Source organism: Arvicanthis niloticus, unplaced genomic scaffold, assembly GCF_011762505.2.
Source record: "Arvicanthis niloticus isolate mArvNil1 unplaced genomic scaffold, mArvNil1.pat.X pat_scaffold_67_arrow_ctg1, whole genome shotgun sequence".
Lineage (NCBI taxonomy): Eukaryota > Metazoa > Chordata > Mammalia > Rodentia > Muridae > Arvicanthis > Arvicanthis niloticus.
The window spans coordinates 22,877-43,554 of NW_023046292.1; the positions used below are offsets into that span (position 1 = coordinate 22,877).

The 20,678-nt window shown below is 48.4% G+C and overlaps 1 protein-coding gene and 1 long non-coding RNA gene across 2 annotated transcripts; both read left to right on the plus strand.

Annotated features, from left to right (window-relative positions):
- The first annotated feature begins 535 nt into the window (after window positions 1–535).
- LOC143433824 (bridge-like lipid transfer protein family member 3A) lies at window positions 536–13,289 on the plus strand. Its single transcript, XM_076706424.1, has 8 exons — window positions 536–694; window positions 791–829; window positions 4,037–4,710; window positions 5,362–5,529; window positions 8,113–8,199; window positions 8,546–9,131; window positions 11,239–11,369; window positions 13,154–13,289. The coding sequence occupies exons 4-6, from the start codon at window positions 5,373–5,375 to the stop codon at window positions 8,596–8,598; spliced, it is 297 nt and encodes a 98-aa protein (XP_076562539.1). The 5' UTR covers window positions 536–694; window positions 791–829; window positions 4,037–4,710; window positions 5,362–5,372; the 3' UTR covers window positions 8,599–9,131; window positions 11,239–11,369; window positions 13,154–13,289.
- A 658-nt stretch (window positions 13,290–13,947) lies between these two features.
- On the plus strand, window positions 13,948–19,535 carry LOC143433913 (uncharacterized). Its single transcript, XR_013070377.1, has 2 exons — window positions 13,948–14,808; window positions 19,428–19,535. It is a non-coding gene; the product is annotated as an uncharacterized LOC143433913 (long non-coding RNA).
- The last annotated feature ends 1,143 nt before the right edge of the window (window positions 19,536–20,678 follow it).

Here is a 20,678-nt window from a genome sequence, read left to right on the forward strand (position 1 = left end):
TGTGTGAAGCCAATGGAGGGTAAAGGGGCTTTTCCATGGAACCTGGTGTTCTATGGATGACAGGTTGGCCTCTGACCTTCAGATGTGTGCCATGGCATGCTTGTGCAAACACATGAGTCACATGCACACATGGTAGTAAATACATTTTGAAAGGAAAATGAAACACCAGCTGTTGTCCTTGGTGTTTCTGTTTAGTTGGGGTCCTTTGTTATTTTGTTGTCTTTGGGGCAGGGTAACTAGTATCCCAGGCTGGCTTCAAGTTCATTGTGGCCTTGATCTTCATCAACACTTACAGGATCACAGGTGTGCACATACATCAGGCCTAGTTCTCTGTCTTTAGGGGACTTTTATGTGGGAATGCAGAAATAGAAGGCTGTGTCGCCATTCCTCCAGCCTCTTCCCTGACTTCCCAGCACGTTGTCAGGAAGATGGTGACCATCGTAAGGAGAACGTCATGCAGTGATGGACTACAGCATTCTGATTTATCACGGTGCCCTGGGAACAATGATGTTTTACTGTCACTCTCTGCAGGTTCACTAAGAATCTTTCCCTGGACAAAATCAACTTGAGCACTCTGAAAGGGCAGGGTCAGCTGACCCATCTGGAGCTGGACGAAGAGGTTCTGCAGAATGTGCTGGAGCTTCCTACCTGGCTGGCCATCACCAGCGTCTACTGCAACAGGGCCTCTATCCGGGTGAGAATGGGGTCTGAGCACTGTGGCTGTCCCTAGCCAGCAGGCTTGTTTTCTTGAAGAGCGGCTCTCACAGGCCTGTGTGCTTTCCTCTTTCAGATCCAGCGGACCAAGTTAAAGACACATCCAACCTGCTTGGTAATGGCTTTTTCTACTTGAAAGTAGCCTTTTCTTTTGTTTTGGTTTTAATTGACATGGCCTTTCTAAATGGCCTCAGTATGTAGACCAGGCTGGCCTCTGCCTCCCAAGTGCCGGGATTAAAGGTGTACACCGCCACTACCTGGTGTGCGTTTGCTTTTTTAATAATGGTTTTTACTGCTTAAGTACTATCCTTAAATTCCCTTGGGATCCAGACAGGAAGTTTGAAGTGTGGTTTGTGTTGGTGGTTCGAGGCTTGTAGCACAGTCCTCTTGTTCTGTGGTGCTGTGTGAGTTTTGTGTGGACACTTAGTTCTCTCTGTATTCCAGTGTCTGGATAAGGTGGAGGTGGAGATGGAAACCTGTGAGGACCCTCCCCCCCTCCCCCAATGGCCAGTTCCACATCGCCCTTGCTTCAGGACAGAAGTTAGTCACTGTGAGCCTCGCTGAAGATGGCAGATGGATGGATGGATGGATGGATGGATGGATGGATGGATGGATGGACAGATGGATGGTCTTGCTCTTTAGCTCAGGCTGGTTTCAAACTTAGGATCCTCCTGCTTCAGCCTATTAATGTGTGTGAACCTGTATGAATGAAAAGTGTGTCTCACTTTTTTTGGCTTAAAGTAAAACTTTGATTACTGAAAAATTCAGGCCTACAACTGAAGCACATAGACTAGTACTTCAAATCCCTGTGTTTCAAATACCAGACCTCAGCAATTACCACCATGTTGCCAACACTGTTTCCTTTGTACTCCAGGATTCGAAAGCAAAGCCCAGATGCCCTGTTTTACTGTGTTCCTAACAGCAGTATGGACCTGGGGGACACACAGCTTAGCACTGAGTTGCATTCCATCACATGCTGTAATTCAGCCCCCTCCCAACCCTGAGAGATCTTTGGTAGCCCAGGCTGCCTTTGTGCAGCTCAGGCTGGCCTTGAACTCGGATCCTTCTGCCTTCCCATCCCAAGAGCTGGGCTTACAGACTATGCCAACATGCTCAGCTTTCCAGCCAGTGGGCAGTCTTTTCACTTGTACTTTTTGGCTTTCGTGAACATGCATTCAGATGTGTCTGTGTGGACGGACGTGTGCTGTTGTTTCTCCTGAGTAAACACCTTCGGAAGGAAGTGCTTAGGTGGTAATGGAGGCGATTGTCAAATCTTCCCACAGCTGACCACACTGTACCTGCTTTAACATCTATACGCTTCCTCACGCCTGTGTTCGCGTTTCCTTTTAGGGGGTAGGCAGGGGGCTTCTTTTTGTTTCTAAGGGAATATAACCTCTTAAAAGCTTTTTCATTTCTATCTATTTTTTTCTTTTTCTCTCTTTTGAGACATGTTCTCAGTATGCTGAGAACATACTGGAACTGGTTGGCTTCAGACTCACAGGGAGCCGCCTGCCTCCATCTGGGTTAAAGCAGTGGTTCTCCGGGCGCGCTCTTTTTGTCATTTTCTGGGGAGATGGCTCAGTGGGTGAAGCACCGGTTCGGAAAGCATGAGGACTGGGGTTGGGGTCACCAGCACCTGTGTAAATGCCAGGCAGGTGTGGGGTGCACCTGCAGGGTCAGTGCTGGAGATGGAAAGAGGATCCCCGAGCAGGTTGGTCTGAGAGTCACAGACATCCTCTGGCTTCTGCCTCCAAGGGCTGGGAATACTGGTGTGAGCCACCACCTTCTGTCACCGTCACTGTGCTAGCGATCAAGGCCTGCGCCATGACAGGAAGGCGTATGCCATGGCCGTGCTCCAGACTCCACTGTAGTTTGGACTTGTGTGTAAGGCTGGTGTTCTGTCTCTGGGAACTGTGTCTGTTTGTCCTACTCCATAGGGACTGTGGATTAGTCCTGTGAGGCTGAGTTGCATATAAATGTACACTTTAGTGTTAGTTTCTAGATATCTATCCTCCCCGTCTTTGGTTTTTCCAGACAGGGTTTCTCTACGTAACCCTGGTCGTCTTGAGACTCTCTTTGTAGATCAGGCTGGCCTTGAACACAGAGATCCACTTGCCTCTGCCCCTGACGTGCTGGGATCAAAGGCGTGCGACACCGCCTCTGCCACATGGCTCTAGATTTTATTTATTTATTTATTTATTTATTTGATTCTTGTGATGAAAAAAATCCCAGAATTGCTTTTAGCTTAACAGTTCCTTGGCCAAGGCAACAATGCAAGTTTTACCAAACCCCTTGTGGGTGGATCATCAGATGCCTTCCAGTCCTTAAAAACATAAAAATAAAAAAGACAAAAGAAAAGAAATTCTGCTTTGAAGAATGTCTGTTTTACTGGAGGAGGAAGAGGATTTCTTGGGAAGATGGGGCTAGAGGGGGTGGGGCGAGGTGGGGCGGGTCAGGTGAAGATAACCGACTGCTTTGTGGATGTGTGGGAGTCTGTGGAAGAGTAAGTAAAAAGAGTGCTTTCCACAGCCTGAGGCCTTCTTGGCGGCTTTCTTCTCTCTCTGCCATCTCTGGTGTCTCAGGGAAGGAGGAGTGTTATTTCTCTGCTGGCTACCTCAAGGTGGAGAGGGAACATTCTTTTTTTTTTTTTTTCTTTTAAAGATGTATTTATTTTATTTATATGAGTACACTGTTGCTGTCTTTAGACACACCAGAAGAGAGCATTGGACCCCATTACAGATGGTTGTGAGCCACCATGTGGTTGCTGGGAACTGAACTCAGGACCTCTGGAAGAGCAGTCGGTGCTCCTAACCACTGAGCCATCTCTCCAGCCCAGGAGGGCACATTCTTGAACAGAGTCGGTGCTATCAACCCCCTGACCTGTCTGCATTTCTTTCATCTTCCCACTCCCTTTTCACACAATTTCATCTATATTATATAGACTCTCAGAGGCTGCAGAGGTGGCGCCGAGGTTAGGAGCACCGGCTGCTCTTTTAGCCGATCTGGGTTCTGTCCCGAGCACCCGCATGGCAACTGTTCCATGACATGTAATTCCAGCCAGGTTCAGGTACCCCCCGACTCCCTCCTTTGACTCTGTGGGCACAACAACCATGTGAGGCAGTGCACTCACACGTAAGGGAAATAAAGCAAATAGTAAGAAAATCCCCAACCAAAACCCTTAGGGGTAAAAAAACAACAGCAAGGAGAGAAGAAGAAAGAAAAATAAGCAGCCATGTTGGCTGCTGTACCAGCTCTGACCGCCACCTCCCCCAGCCATTGCTGGTGTCCTGGCTCTGACCGCTGTTTCCCTCATTTGTTGCAGTGGGTACGGCTTTGCTGAGAAGGTGGTGGAGGGTTTGTTCATCATGGTCAATTCCATCACCATCAAGATCCACTCCAAGGCCTTCCCTGCTTCCTTTGAACTGTGGCAGCTCCAAGGTTATAGTGTCAACCCCAACTGGCAGCAGAGTGACCTGCGTCTGACCTGTATCACTGATCCCCGCCGAGGAGAGGAAACTTGTGAAGTCGCTGTAGGGCCACTGTCCTCCTTGGCCTCACCAGTGTGGGAGAAGCTTCTGTCACCCTGTTCCGGTGCTTTCAGAAGCCAGTTTGGTTTCCACCCGTATTATGCACACACGGGCGTGAGCATCTGGGGGTCGGCTGGTGCCTTTGGTAAATCAAGCAAACCGGAGTCACTGTGTAAGAAGTCGGTGTTCCAAAGTGCCTGATGGTCCTTTTCACCTCCTGGAAGGCGAAGGCTGCCGGGGACGCCAGCACAGTCACTCTGAGGCCTTGGAAGACACCAGGAGCTAACTGTGTTCTCTGTGACCCCTCAGACCAAAGACTGCATCGTGGTCGCCTCCAAGCTGACCTTCCTCCTGGACGACCTGCTCTGGTGCTGACTGACTCACAGCTCAAGGCGATGCTGAGTCCCTGAGTGCGGCCATGGAGAAGTCGGCTCAGCAGAGAAAGAGCCTGGCTCCTGAGCCTGTGCAGGTCAGAGGCACACTGGGCATCTGCTTGGCTGCGGGGCAGGTGGCTAGCCCTAATTTGTGCTGGTGTTGTGGGGAATGGAAGCCTTTTTGGCTTGCTTACAGGGTTCACCACGTGTGGAGTTGCTTGTGCCTGTCTCACTTGTTTGCTCTGCTCACTGGGGTCCCCTGTGTGTCAGATGGGGTGCTAGCCTCTAGAGGGAGGAAGTAGCATGTCTCTACCCTTGGGACATCCCACGCCTTAGAGAGTAGACAGTTGACAAGTTGCTCCTAGGTGCTGTGACAGGTAAACCCCGTGCATTGAGAGCACCACCCACCAGCACGATGGTGCACTTAGCGAGGACACTCTAGAGGAGGTGACTCAGACCTGAGGACACGGGCGCTAGACTTGGTGTGAGCTGTTGGGGTTTGAGCTGCTTTCTCAGGGGAGTGCTGAGTGAGACACTAGACAGCAGTTATAAGACAGAAGGGGTGCTGTTAAATCGGGGTTTTATCCATGTGGACTATGCTTACAGAAAGCATCAAAAGAAGCCTCTCAGAGCCCAGAGTTGACATCTGTCTGTCTGTCTGTCTGCATGTCTGCCTGCCTGCCTGCCTTTTCCCTTCCTTTCTTTCCTTATACATTATTATTATCATGATTATTGTATGTACATAGGCTTTGCCTGCATGCTTGTTTATATGAGGGTATTGGATCCCTTCGGACCTGGAGTGCTAGCCACAGGAGTGTTCACAGACAGGCGTGATGTGAAGGAGTCTTCCTACCACCTCCTCATCTCTCGCCCGGACCTGCATATCTGTGATGACAGCCAGTCCAGAGAGCCAGGTGCGCAGAGGCCTGAACCTGGCCACTCACACATTGTTGTTGGTCCTGGGCAGAGCCTCGGATGAAGGCTCTTCAGGCATCGCTTGGTACCCAGCCCTCCTGTGGTAGCTCTATGTTGGCACAAGGGAGAACACTCCAGCCTTTAGTGCATGCTGGAGCCAGCTGTCACACAGGACACACGGCAGGCCCTTTTCCCACCACACAGATGCAGAGCTTCATAGATTGAGCCCAACCAGCATGACCCTTGTCATCCCCATGTCTCCAAATGCTGGTGTTTGCCAGAGGTGCAGAACCACTGGCAAGATTTTTAGGAGAAATAAATTCAGTTGTAGGAAACCTCAGAGTTTTCAGATTTCTCTCTTTGTTAGAACTGAGGATTGTAATCCCAGCACTTGGGAGGCAGAGGCAGGCGGATTTCTGAGTTCGAGGCCAGCCTGGTTTACAGAGTAAGTTCCAGGACAGCCAGAGCTACACAGAGAAACCCTGTCTCGAAAAACAAAAACAAACAAACAAACAAAAAAAACTCCTGAGGATTGAACACAGACCTTGTGTGTATCCAGAACAGACATGTGTTCTGCCCCCCAGCTCCATCCAGAACCAGAATGTTCACAGTTGAGTTATTTTAATACTGTGTTGTGATAGTCAGATGTGGTGGCACACAGCTGTAATCCCAGCATTCGGGAGGCAGAGGCAGGCAGATCTCCATGAATTCGAGACCAGCTCCGGCTACACAATGGAACCCTGTCTCATTATATATGCTGTATTTATATGTGTAGAGAGGTTATATTATGTTAGTGGCATACTTAAAATAGTATCATACATGTGAATTTATATTTATTCAGAACGATTGACTTTTTTCCTTATGATCCCCGCAGAAGCCAATAACCTTTTGCTTACTCTGTTTGACTGTCCTCGCGTAGGAAGTGCATGAAGTCCGTCTGTCCCCATTTACCGCACAGCCAGGGTCAGGCTCCAGTTGTTCCGGGCGCCTCCTGAGTCCCCCTTCGCCCGCGAAAAGAGACACGTGAGGCGGTGTTCGGGTGATTCTACAGCGAGGCTTTACTCTTGTATAAGCAGAAGCGGAAAGACGGAAAGACAGGAAGAGGCACAGCTTAAATACTTCTGATTGGCTGTTCACTCATTACCCATAATACGCCCCGGGATGGGCAGTGATTTGGCGGCGCTTTTTGCCTCTTGCACCTGCGCAGTTAGTTGTTTACTAGTGGGAGCACACAATGTCCGCGCCATGTTGGAATGGCGGATGTATCACCGCTAACCATGGCTTCCTACATCCAGTGAGATAGATGCTGCACTGGCTGAGGGGACCTTCCCTGTTCACTCGCTCGCTTGCCATTTCATATGCTCACACAGGACGGCCCTTTGTCTTGCTTTACTCTGCTCACCTCACCGTAGGCTGCATTTGCCATTCGCCTCTTACCTGCTTACGTCGGAGGTGCTGAGGGGCGGCTCAGCTCTATGAGCGCCGTGTAGGTGCTGCACCACTGAGCCACACCTGCTGTATATTTGCCTCTAGTAATGAGACCAGGATTCACCGGCAGGGGAATGAATGTGCCCGCCTTTTTGTCTTTTCCACCAAGCAGCATGCCCATGTGGTTGGCTCCTCCTCCATCTTGAAGTAACTCCGCCTCCACGTGGGCAGTGGCAGTGTAGACATGGCTTTTCCACATGGCTTAACCACAGGAAGTGATTATGAGAACAACTATTTTTGTGTAGTAATTTCTTCTCAGTGTTGCTTAGGTCCTTGTGGTGGTGAATGTCTTTAATCCCGGATGGGTCCCTTGAGTCTGAGGCCAGCCCTGGCCACACAGTGCTCTTGCTGGTGGTGTGATCCACATGTGATCCCATTGCTCTGGAGGCTGTGACACACGTACTGCCATGAGTTTGAGGCCAGCTTGTGCCTCATGGCAAGACCCAGTCTCAAGAAGACCCTTCCTCCAAATACAAAGAGCACACTGTTGTAGATGCCCAGGTTGTAACTGTAGCCGTTGGGAGGTGGAAGCAGGAGGATCAGGAGTTCAGGGTCACGTTTAGCTGTGAGCATGAGACTGAGATTCATGAGACCTTTCCTAAAAGGCATCAGAAATCCCCAAAGCATTATCAGTGACTGTAGGTTTAGATCTAAGTTAACACTGATAGCTTCAAAGTAGCTAGTTTGTTTGTTTGTTTTTGGGGGTTTTTTGTTTTTGTTTTTGTTTTTTTTCTGAGACAGAGTTTCTCTGTGTAGCCCTGGCTGTTGTGGAACTCACTCTGTAGACCAGGCTGGCCTCAAACTCAGAAATCCGCCTGCCTCTGCCTCCCAAGTGCTGGGATTAAAGGCGTGTGCCACCACCGCCCGGCCAAAGAAGCTAATTTTAAAGTTATTATTGTTCCTTATCCATGAGTTGAACAAAGGAATCTTTGTATTCTTTTTAGTATATAATGGACAGATAGGGGCTATCTTATCTGTAAAGAACACTGGTTACTCTTGTAAGAGGATCAGGGTTCAGATCCCCAGAGGGCTTCAGGTGATGCCCGGGTTTCTTTGCTTCTCCAGCGCTGTTCACCTGTGCCTTTCTCTCATAGGTGTCTCCGCAAACAGACTTACGGGTGGTGCCATGCAGCTGACCTTCCGCAAGATGGTGTTTGACTATTACCCCTTCCACTGGGCAGGTTAGAGAAACTTAACCTGTTCGGCATGACCCCAGATGTGAGGACAGATTCTGGGTTCAGAACTGACCAGCCAGCAAAAGGGTGCTGGATATTGCTGCTTGTGCCTAGGGGGTGCTTGAAATCTTTCTAAGATGACATCTGCAAACCTTGTCTCATTCCCCTTATTGAGAGAGATCTGCATGTGGGGCTGGAAGAGCGTGGTGTTCTCAACACAGCTTCTTCTCATCTCAGGGAACTCTTGAGTTGTGCTTGGATGTAATTCTGAATTTTGACTCTCCTAACAGGAAAAAATCACTGGGGCACTGGACTGTGGTCTTGGGCTGAAGTCGTGTTCTTCTTCCTACAGGTGACAGCTGCAAACACTGGGTGCGGCACTGTGAGGCCATGATTCTGAGATGATTGAACTCCATTTCAAAGTTCTTGTGGGCCTCATTTCTGCCTGAGGCTTCCCTCATGCCTAACGTATCTGATTATCTACTGCTCTTGGAACAGAAAGTGAGAGTCATGAGGATAAGGGATTGTACATGGTGCTGTCAGTCTGAGTGTAGGGCCCAGTCTTCACCTCATTCAACAACATGGGCAGATGAACAGTTATAGCAGGATACTTTAGTGTTCCTATCCAAATAGGATCCCTCAGATGACTTGCTGAAATGTAATCTGGGCTTGATTCTTAGATCTTGAGACTCTGTTTCTGACAACTTAGTTACTAACATCTAGAGAGGCTGAGTAGTATTTATTTATTTATTTATTTATTTATTTATAGTAATAAAATGAAAAAGTGAAGCCTCAGGGTCCCAGAAGTTTTCTGATTTCTATAATCCATCAGCAGAGCATTAAAAAACAACAAAGCATGCCTCAGAATGAAAAGTATTTTGAATCCTGGCTTCATGGTCCGGTACAGACTTCTGCATTTGCTGAAATTCTTGGTGCAGGTGTGTGCTTTGTTCTTTGACATTTTGAAAACTATTTGCACAGTAAGATCTTAGAGCATCAGCAAGGGTTGCAACTCAGTCATTTCAGTGGCTGAAAGTTTTTTAAAGAACCTTGTTTCCCCCCCAAAATGAGATAAAATATTTGAACAACTGTTATTAAAAGAAAAAAAAAAGCTGTGCCCTTCTCCATTTGAGTCACCAACCAGTATCACCTCTTCACCTGTTGGAAGTCCCTGGAAGCATTTCAGACTTAGTCTTCCAGCCTTCGCAAGCACTTTAGAGCACCCTCCCCATGGCATCTGTGTTCTCCTCCTGTGCCTCCTTGGGAACTGCTGGTCTTCACTCTCAGTATCTTACTTAAGCACTGCCACTTTATTTCTAAATTTAAATGTGTCTGTGGCTTTACCAGCCTGTTAACCTACGAGTCCAGATGTTGAGGATAAGATTGCTGTCCTTGTATACACCGTACAACATTCTTTAAGGCTTATGTTTACCTCAGGAAACTTACTCTAGTATCTTCTCATTGATTGAAATCTCAAGTAATAAATACTTCTTCATAACTAATTCTGCCTTAGTTCATTGAGCCATAGGTCAGGCAGCTAGATGGTCAGTGAGCCATAAGTCAGGCAGCTAGATGGTCAGTGAGCCATAGGTCAGGCAGCTAGATGGTCAGTGAGCCATAGGTCGGGTAGCTAAATGGCTGAAAGCTCTTCAGAGTAGAACAAGGAGCTCCTGCCAGCACTGAGTCAGGGACACGTGGCAGGAGGACAGAGGGATTGCCATCTGAAGCTAGGAAGCAAGGAGCTGGCATGTTGCCTCTGGCGATGACAGTGCTCCCTTCCGGGTCAGCTCATAGGTTCTGGAAGGGTAAGTCTCTCATGCAGCCGCCCATGGAGCTAAGTCCCTAGCATTTTTGTAAAACTTTCAAAGATGAATTTAGTTGCAAAGTTGAGCTAAGCAATTTCCACTGCAAGCTTTTCAAGCCAAGAGCTATTCATCCTTCTCATCCTGGGGCTGAGCACAGTTTTAGACATGGTTAGTTCCCCTTGGACAACGATTGCTCCATTAACTGTCCCTGGGGAGGATGAAGGGGTTTACTTGTGGTATGGCCAGGCAGTGGGTCTGAGTCTTAACACACAGTTCAGTGCTGGGCCCTTGGAGAAAGGACTGTCATTGAAGACTTAGACAATTTGGGTTAGCTCCCTGCACTGATCGCTTCCTGCACATTCTTTCCCTTGACTGTGAATGCTCTCACAAGGAGGTAACTTACATATTTGCTTTCTGTTGAAATAACTGAAAGTGTTAAATCTACCAGTTGTTTATGTCTTGTATACAGAGTGTCATATGTATTTAAGTTGTATATTTTTATAGAGTAAAGTCAAAGCAAACACTGGTCTGCTGGCTGCATTGATTTGTTGAGACCCTGATCTTTGGTGTAAAACTAGACTAAACAAGACTCCAGTTCCTAGTCAGCTGTGATCTTCATTCTGCAAGACATGTTTCTCACCATAATTCCAGCACTTGGGAGGCTGAGGCAAGAAGATCATGAGTTTGAAGCCAATGTAGGTCACAAAGGGAAACTCTGCCAAAAAACAAAACAAAAAAAAAAAAAAAACAAAAAAAAAACCCAGTAGGTGTAGTATTGAATGCCTGTAGTCTACCCTTCCACTCAGAACAAGAGAATCAAGAGATTGCTGGTCTGCATAGCCAGCTACAGGCTAACCAAGCTATAGAGTGAGACCCTGCCTCAAAAAAACAAAGCAAAGAGAAGTAAAGGAGGACCTCTTAGTTAAGACTCCAATGGGAAAAATGCAGAGAATTGCATCTGTTGGTCCCTTAGGCCAGTCTGACTTGATTAAATGTGGTTTTGTAGCTCACTGAAACCATTGTTAACTCATTCTGAAGTAGTGCAGAGCAGGCTAAAGTGTAGTTCAGTGGGAAAGTGTGTGTGCTTAGTGTAGCTGCTGCTCTGGGTTTGATGTTAACCAAACCCTTAAGCTAAAGGATTGCGTCATCGAGGAGTTTGAGGACCTGTAGGACCAATGCGCAGGAAGCAGCCTGTCTCTGAAGGCTGCAAATCAGAATTTTGCTTTTCATTCTCATGTAGACCCCGGTCTGCCTAGCACACCAAGAACCCAGAAAATGGCCTGCTTCACTCTGCTGTAACTGCACATCTTGCAGACATGTTCCAAGTGTCTCAGTTCTCACAGGGCCCATCTGTCCTCCCTGGACACAGAGGTAAGTCCAGGGGACAGGAATGTAAACCTAACTTAGCCCATCAGCAGGCTATATTGTTACCCACAGTGTGTGTGTGTGTGTGTGTGTGTGTGTGTGTGTGTCTGTGTGTCTGTGTGTATGTGTGTGTGTGTGTGTGTGTGTCTGTGTACATGCTTATGTGTGTGTGTCTGTGTACATGCTTATGTGTGTGTATGCATGGCACACATGAGTATGAGCACATGTATGTTGAAGCTAGAGATCACTGCCAGGCATCCATCCCCCCTGATGACTTTATTCTGTGAGGCCAGGTTTCTCACTGACCCTGGAGCTCACTGAGGAGGCTGCACTGGCTGGCCAGCAAGCTGTGGGGTTTTCGTGTGTCCCCAGCACTCAGACTACAGGCATGTACTACCATTCCCGGCTTTATCTTTTGTTTTCATGTGGATTCTGGGGATTGAACTCAGCTTTTATGGCAAACAATTTACCAACTGAGCCGTGTCCTCAGCTCTGCTGCCTGCGTAGAACAGATGAGAAAAACTGACTCAGGTTGAGTTTCCCAAGGTTGTGCAGAAAGCCATTCAAGCCAAAGGCTGCTCAGTTTTAGAATTCACACTCTAGCCAGGCAGTGGTGGAGCATGCCTTTAATCCCAGCACCTCTGGAAGACAGAGGCCAGTAGGTCTCTGTGAGTTCAAGGTCAGCCTGATCTACAGAGTGATTTCCGGGACAGCTGAGGCTACACAGAGAATCTCTGCCTTGAAAAACAAAAGCAACAAACAAACAAAGAATCCAAACTTTAAATCTACAGCTATAGACACCTCAATTTACAAGGTTATATTCTGATCTTTGAGAATACCTTAATTTGGGGCTGGAGAGATGGCTCAGTGGTTAAGAGCACTGACTGCTCTTCCAGAAGTCCTGAGTTCAATTCCCAGCAACCACATGGTGGCTCACAACTGTCTGTAGTGGGATCCAATGCAGTCTTCTGTTCTGTTTGAAGACAGTAACAGTGTGCTTACGTATATAGAATAAATTAAAAAGGAAAAAAAAAGAATACCTTAACTTGGCTGGGAACATGGCTCATGGGTAAAGTATTCAGTGTACAAGCATGAAGACCTGAGTTCAGATGCCAGAATCATTACTGCATTCAGTACATTTTCTTCTTCTGGGGCCTTTACAATTTTATAGCATCTTATTAGGTCCCAGGGTAGGATCTATGATTTGATCTTTGTCTCTCTGCCAGCTCCTGGCCAAGGGCCTTTCTTGATGAAATGCTTGAAAACATTAATTGAATGAGTAGCTATAAAGACAAACATTTATCAGACAAATGAATTTTTTTTTTCAGTAGCAGACTTGAGAGATGAGGGACCAAGGAGGCCATTGCTTTTGGAACAGCTGATGCCTTACATTTGTGTCATGAGTCTCAGAAAATGCATTAAGGGCTCGGGAGATGGGTTAGTAGTTCAGTGTTTGGTTAGCTTGAGGGAAGCCCTGGGTTCCTTCCCCAGCATGGCATAAACTAGACATGATGGTGCGTGCCTTGAATCCTAGCACTCAGGAGAGGAAGTTCTCTAGGGAATCAGAAGTTCATGTCACCCTTGGTTATAGAGTGAGCCTTGAGGCTAGTCTGGGTTATACAAAGCCCCAGAGAATATCAAAAACTGTTTCTTTTATTTTGTTTCATTTTGAGGGAAACATTGTGACAAGAAGGATGTAAAGCAAAGCCTCAGTAGTGGCTGATGAGACTGGAAATGCTTTGTACATTCTAGTCCAGCACTGTGCTTACATTAACTCTTCACCTCCACAGGATGGCTCTGCGAAGGTGACCTGCATGGCCTGGTCCCAGAACAATACTAAATTTGCTGTCTGCACAGTGGATGGAGTGGTCCTGCTGTATGATGAGCATGGAGAGCAGAGAGACAAGTTCTCCACCAAGCCAGCCGACATGAAGGTGGGAAAGACCCCCACGTGCCCTGTGTCCTGTGGCCCAACCTATTACCTGTGGGAAGTGGAGCACCCCTTTTCTCATTATGAGAGGATAATCGCAGTCACTTTAAGGGAAGAGGCCACAGTTCACAGAAACCCTCCGCAAGAGGCGAAATTAAGAAATAGAGATAGAAAGGCCCGAGAACCAGAAGGCAGAGATCTCCAAGGGCTTGGGGAGTTGACCTGTGGTTTCTGTCCCTTTGTGTCTGCTTCTCATTCTATCAGGTCAGGTAGAGACCAAATTCAAATCCGCTCTGGGATATCACTGGAGGGGATGCTGGCTGCAAAGCTTGCAGATTACAAAAATAAATCTGGAGAGAAAAAAATCAAGTGGACTTCCTGTAGCTTTGGAGGATGGCAGTGTACTGTATTTCTTGCATACCTGGCCCAGGTAACAAACACCTAGAGTTTGGAGACCCACCGAAAGAAGAGGGTTATGTCTCAATTTCTGCTCCTTAGCTTCCTTGGCTTAGTCTGAGCAGCCTGAATGGAGCTGAAGGAGGGGCACACCTGCAGCTTCCAGCTCCTGGCTGACCTGGCGTAGGGTGTGTGTGTGTGTTATCAGTTTGAAGGACCCGTCACCGACCCGCTTAAGAACTGAGCCAAGAGCTGGATTTCGTATGGGTGATCCACCTAGTGCGGAAAGAATCTGGGCTCCCTGGGGTGTCAGGTAGGCAAAAGGCTCACCCACTACAGAGGAAGGGAGAGGGGCTGAGATGGAGGCGGGGCTCTCGAGACAGCCCGCCAGTGGCCAAGGGGGAGGGGCGTGGCAAAGCACAGCTCCGCCCCCTGAGCACCACCTAGCTTGGGCACTGGAGCAGGAGGCGGCAGCCAACCTTGGCGCTGAATGGGCCGGTGGCGTCCCGCTCTGTCCCGCCCGCCGCCAGGCCCCATTGGCTGCTCCCGCCGCGCCCCATCGGCTGCTCCCGCCGCGCCCCATCGGCTGCTCCCGCCGCGCCCCATCGGCTGCTCCCGCCGCGCCCGGGTCTCCGCCTGCTGCCGCCTGAGCCTGCCTGGCTAGGAATGAAAGGCAGTCGCGGCTGGGACTAGCTGCCAGCGACGCGGCGACGCCGGCCTCCCGGGAGGCGCTCTCTGCTGAGATGTACTGTAAGGAAGGCTTGACGCCCCGGCTCGGGCCCGCAAACTTCCAGACTCGGACCTTTGTCCCCCCAGAGTGGCCCCCGGCGCAAAAGCGAGAACGCCGACTTGGTGCCATGCTGGGCTGTTTCAGTCGCCTGTGAGCGTGCATCTGTGCCGAGAGGACAAAGATGCCTCTGGCCAGGGGACAGTCTGGACCCCGAGGTCCCCTGGGCAGGCATGTGCTGGCGCTAGGGGTGGTGGTCCGCCGCCTGTTAGGGACTCTGATGGTCGAGAGGCACCCGGCTTTGGGAAAAACGAGTATCTCCGGAGCTGAGCCAACGGAGTGTTGGTGGAGGTGTGACAGTATTTGCAGAATTAACAAAGAAGCTTGTGCTTGTGAGTTTGATGAGCGAAAATGGTCCAGGGTAGAGGGGAGCTGCTCACTGCCAGTCAGCTGCTGGGCTCCTTGGATGTGGGCCTCCCTTGTCTGCCTGCCTTATAGTGTGGTTTTGCCTTAGTGAAGAGTAAGAGGCTGCAAAGCTGTTAGCATTCTCTCCCTAGACATCAGTGATGGAAAGGGATGGGAGAAGTGGACAGCCTGGGCTATGTAGTGAGTTCCTGGTTAGCCAGTGCTGGATAGGAAGAGGCTATCCCCATAGGGAGAGGATATCTAAAAAAAGAGAAGAGGTGGTATTATGGACTTACTATAGATTGGTTTTCTTTCACCTAATTTTCTAAGTGACCTGTCCAGGGTGACAGGAAGAATAAGACAAGGTGACACCGGGCCTCTTGGCTCAGAGTTGGCCGCCTGTCTCCCTTCCCAAATGTCTCAGGAGAATGCTTATCATTAGATGCCATAATTTTGTGAACTGATGGATAGCAAGGGCATATAGAACCAGAAGCTGCCTAAGAGGTGTAGATAAAGGTGACCTTTGATCACCTACCTTGGTGATGCAATCTATTATGAACTCAGATGCTTGAACTGTGCCCTATCCTCAGACTGTCCTCACCCCTTGCCAGCTCCACAGAGATCTTCCTCTTGTCAGACTCTACTTACCTTTGTCCTCCACAACTCGGTTATCTTGCTTGGCTCCTTCCTTTGCTCTATAAGAGACCAAAGGCCTTTTGTCTTTTCTGGAGAGCACGGTGGGATCCTAGCCCTGGGGTCTGTGGACACCAACCCAAGAGCCCTTCACAGCTTTGTGGCCTTAGACAAGTGGGCTTATGTCTCTGAGTTCTATTCTCTATAAAATGGTGAGATATCTGCCTACCTCCCAGATCTGTTGTGCCCTTCAAAAGCCAAGCAACGGGGTCAAGAGGTCCTATGCTTGCACAGTAGTGCACAGAGCAGCCTGTTCATCTCGGGCCCTCATGGAGCTTCTTCTCTGCCTGTTTGCATCTCCTCTCACCACAGCCTAAAGAGACATGTTAACTTGACCTTGCTGACTGTGACCCACTAAACAGCTCTCCTCTTGCTGTTCTTCTGGTTTTGAGAAAAGGGTCACACTATGCATTCCGAGTTAGCCTTGAACGCTTCTTCATACTCCCGCCTTTGAGTCTGGAATGGTGGGCTTACAGGTGGTGGGGGGGGAGGACCATACTCAGCCTGAGCTGTTCTCTGACCCACCCAAACTGTTACTACCACCCACTCAGCTCTAAACCACAGTCACTTTCTTAAATTGCTCTCCAAAGGGACACAGATTACTTCCTATATTCTGTTTGCTTGTTTGTCTGTTGTTTGTTTGTTTGTTTTGAGACAGGGCTTTTCTGTGTAGCCCTGGCTGTCCTAGAACTCACTCTGTAGACCAGGCTGGCCTTGAATTCAGAGATCTGCCTGCCTCTGCCTCCTGCTGGGACTGAAGGTGTGTGCCATCACTGCCCTGCTCTATAGCCTTGGTTATATCTCCGAATGTGGAGTGACAAGAGTCGTGATGAAAAGTACTTTTTCCTGGAGAAGGGCAGTTACCAGACAAGTTTTCTACCAAGGTAGGTCCCGCTGTCTTTTGGTTGGGATTATATAATTAGGATTCAACCCACTCCTCTCACCAGGGCCAGAGGCATGAGAATGTCCCGCTTCCCCACTAAGGTCAGGTGGAGCTTCCTGAGAAGGGTTCCTCCAGAGACTGGGCAGCTGGCCGGGAAACATACAGAGACTAGAGAGGATTTCCCCACCACACTGTGGTCTGGGCTTGCTGGTCCCACTGAAGCCAAAGCTGCTCTAATTCCTCTGTATCCTGAGCTTGTGCTCCCCTCCCTGCTTTGTGATGGAGGTTGTTCCTTGTAGGGAGAGCAGTGGTGTCCAGCTTTTGAAACTCTGCTCAGTGCATCCAATATATTCTGCACAACTGTTATAAATGGAGCAGAGGAATTGTGTGGCCAGGATGACTCTCCTTGAGATGCAAAGACTCACTTTTGCAGAAATCTGCCTGTTTTGCAGAAATCTGTCTGTGGTGTGTGTGTGGGGGTCATCCTTTCCCTGCTTCCCTTTCACACCCATCTTTGGGGCTTGGAATTATGTCAGTGGTAGAACCAAGGCTTGATCCCCAGCACTACAAAACAAAACAAGCAAACAAAAAACCCTAAAGAACAAACTCTTGAGCAGGGCAGTGGCCCACGGCTTTAATCCCAGCACTCAGGAGGCAGAAGCAGGTGGATCTCTGAATTTGAGGCCAGCCTGTTCTACAAAGTGAGTTCCAGGACAGCCAGGTCTACATAGAGAAACCATGTCTCCAAAAACAAAAACCAATCAAACAAAAGAACAAACGACTGAACAAAACCCACCAAAGCCATTTGGTCAAATCCTTGGTCCTTTCCCTTCACATTCTTTCTGGATCTCTGCTGTGTTTGTCACTGTTGGTCAGTGACTACGGAAGAGCACTGAGCACTGACTGGAGCAATGCCCTCGCCCAGTTCTGACCCCAGCTCTTCCCCTCAGGTAACCTTCAACTGGAGCTTTCTTAGCACGCATGCACACATTCACACGCTCTGAAGAGAATGCCCACCTCACTGTTGAAATTAACTTGAACGAGAGTTGCCCCATTTTTCTCCTTTCCTCGGTTCTTTATTGCTTCTTTATTTTGTTTGCATGTGTATGTATGATATATGTGTTTATGGTGTGTGGGGTGTGTTAGGGCACCCACACATGCCATGGTGCATGTATGGAGGTCAGAGGATAGCGTCAGGTGAGAGCCCTCGCCTCCCGCCCACCTCATCTTGTCTACCACAGCCCTGTGTGTGCCAGGCCAGCTGGCCTGGGCGCTTCTAGGGTCATCTTATCTCTGACTCCCATCTCACCTTAAGAATGTGGGGGTTACAGTTATATGCCGCCATGCCTAGCTGTATGTATGTAGTAGGTTTGGGAGACTTGAACTCAAGTCTTCCCCTTTGCATGGCAAGATACATTTTGCCCTCTGAGCCATTTCCCTACCCTCTTTGCCTCTTCATTTATGAAAAGAGGCAAAAAAAAATCAAATAAACAAAAACTTAACGCCTCATAGCTTGAGAACAGTGCTTGTTAATTTAAAGAAAGCTTAATTTTTTAAAAATGACTTTTATTGTCCATTACTGCTGCTAAGAGTAACAATTCTTCTAGGGAATCTGAAAATATAGCTAGCCATAAATATAGCTAGCCATAACAAATGTTGTCTTGATACCTGTTCTATGTACTTGTTTACATGGTTGGAATTACTCATGTTACAAAAGGTCATGTCTGTTCTTTCCCATATGTCATATACATGTACATGTACATATACATATACTTTATACATCCACACATCCTCCTAACCTCAGGTTAATGAAAAGTTGCCACTTGTTAGCTAAAATAGATATTTGAGGCTGGGTTGTTATAGCTCAGTGGTCAAGTATATTCTTGACACACCTGATGCCCTACATCAGTCTCTATGTTACTTAGTTCTCTATTGCTACATTAAAAATCTGTGATAGGCCGGGCAGTGGTGGCACACACCTTTAATCCCAGCACTTGGGAGGCAGAGGCAGGCAGATTTCTGAGTTCGAGGCCAGCCTGGTCTACAGAGTGAGTTCCAGGACAGACAGAACTACACAGAGAAACCCTGTCTCGAAAAATCAAACAAAAAAAAAAAAAAAAGAAAAGATTTATTGACTCAAAAGTTTAGCGGTTTCTGTCTATGGTCAGTGGGCCCCATTGTTTTGGCTGCACTGTAGTGGAAAGTGGTAAGGAAGCTGCTAACTTCATAGTGGCCAGAAAGTTAACAGAGCTCGGAGGAGGCCAGAGTCTCAGTGTCTTCAGGGGAAATCAGGCCCCAGTGACCGGACCCTTTGGTTACTTAGCCTCGGGTCTTGCACCACTTCTCAATACCAAGCTCAGAAGTAGGCCTTCAGTTTATGGGGCTTTGAAGAACATTCCAGATCTAAATTATAGCAGATCCCAGCACTGTGTGCCCATGCACACACATGGCCATATTTAGGGGACTCATAGGATATTTACATATATATTCATATATATGTGTATTGTAATGTTTGAATCAGGCTAAGCCCATCTAGCTTATCATTCCTCTGTGATGAAAACGTTCAAAACTCTTGTCATCTAGCTAAAACGTATGTACAGGGGCTAGAGAAATGGTCGAGAGTTTAAGAGCGCTTGCTCTACTTCCAGAGGACCTGAGTTCGAATCCTAGCACTTACATCAGGTGGCACACAACTGTCTATTACCTGTGAGTCGTGACCCCTTTGGAAGTTCAACGATCCTTTCACAGGGGTAGCATATCAGATATTTACTTTAGGATTCATAACATAAGCAAAATAGCAGTTATGAAATAGCAATGAAAATGGTGTTATGGTTGGGGGTCACCACAACATGAGGATCTGTATTAGAGGGTCACAGCATTGGGAAGGTTGAGAACCACTGCTTCATAGCCCATTCTTCTAAGTACAAATATGTAGATTTCATTTTTTTTTTTTTTGGCAGCCTTTTAGTCTTTTCCTATTCGACTTATCTTTAAAGAGTAATATATTCCATACTTTCCCTCTCTTCTCAGGTCTCACGTCAAACCATCAGCTCTCAAACTTTGCAATCTCCTAAGAAGATAATTAAGAATGAGTGAGTATTCCTGGTGCTGAAGGCAAGGCTCAGTGCTTAAGAGCACTTGTTTCTGCAGAGGACCTAGACTTGATTCCCAGCACCCACATGGAGCTTCGCAATCACCTGTAACTCCAGGTCCAGGAGATCCAATGGCCTCTTCTGACCTCCATGGGTCTGTGGTGCACACATTTATGTGAGAACAACAAACATATAAATAAGTCTCCACACCTAACAATTTCACCCAAGGGCTCTGGCCAGACCAAAGCCACTTCTGCTCGCCTCGCCTCTCCCAGATGTGGTCTCTCCAGCTGTTTGACTAGTTCTGTTCTGAACATCTACTTCTGCCTGGCGACTTGGCTTCCGAGGGGGCTGTGGTGGGAAAGGAGTCAGGTGAAGACTCATCTTCAGCCTCCATTCAGACCCCGCCCCCATCTCAACTGGGGAATAGGGAGACCTTCAGGGCCAGAGGGTTGGACCAAATGTGGAGTCTGAAGATTTAAGGGCTCCTGGTGAAGCAGCGTCCCACCCATCCCACAAGTGGTCTTACAGAGGCAAATGGAGTTCAAATCGCCCCTTTATTGATCTGATTACAGACACATTCTCTTCCTCTTCCCTGGCAGATAGCTCTTTCATTGCTGAGGGTGCAGGCAGTGGCTGAGCAGAAATACACTTAATAGAAGTGGGTCCACCCGGACCCACTGTGTAGACTGTTGCTCATATAGGAACTGTGTCCTCTTCTCTTGAGAAGGCTATAAGGGCTTCTCTCTGAGCGCCTGTGAGGGCTCCTCCCTGACCGCCTGTGAGGGCTCCTCCCTGATCGCCTGTGAGGGCTCCTCCCTGATCGCCTGTGAGGGCTCCTCCCTGAGCGCCTGTGAGGGCTCCTCCCTGAGCACCTGTCAGGGCTCCTCCCTGATCGCCTGTCAGGGCTCCTCCCTGATCGCCTGTCAGGGCTCCTCCATGAGCGCCTGTCAGGGCTCCTCCATGAGCATCTGTCAGGGCTCCTCCCTGAGTGCCTGTCAGAGCTCCTCCCTGAGCGCCTGTGAGGACCCCTCACTGAGGGTCTTCGAGCTCTTCTCCTTGAGGGACTGGGAAGGGTCCTCCTTGAGGGACTGTGGCCTCTCTCCTTAAAGAAGTGGCAATGACTCCTCTCAGAGAGGGTTCTGTCAGAGGAACTGCTTCTCCAAGGACTATGATCTCTACTCTCAGA

Excerpts from the sequence above, each read along its gene's own strand:
- LOC143433824 (XM_076706424.1), top strand. The coding sequence starts at position 5,373 with ATGCTTGTTTATATGAGGGTATTGGATCCCTTCGGACCTGGAGTGCTA. Across the intron at positions 5,530-8,112 it reads CAGCCAGTCCAGAGAGCCAG|GTGTCTCCGCAAACAGACTT; the intron begins GTGCGCAGAGGC and ends TTTCTCTCATAG. Across the intron at positions 8,200-8,545 it reads TTACCCCTTCCACTGGGCAG|GTGACAGCTGCAAACACTGG; the intron begins GTTAGAGAAACT and ends TTCTTCCTACAG.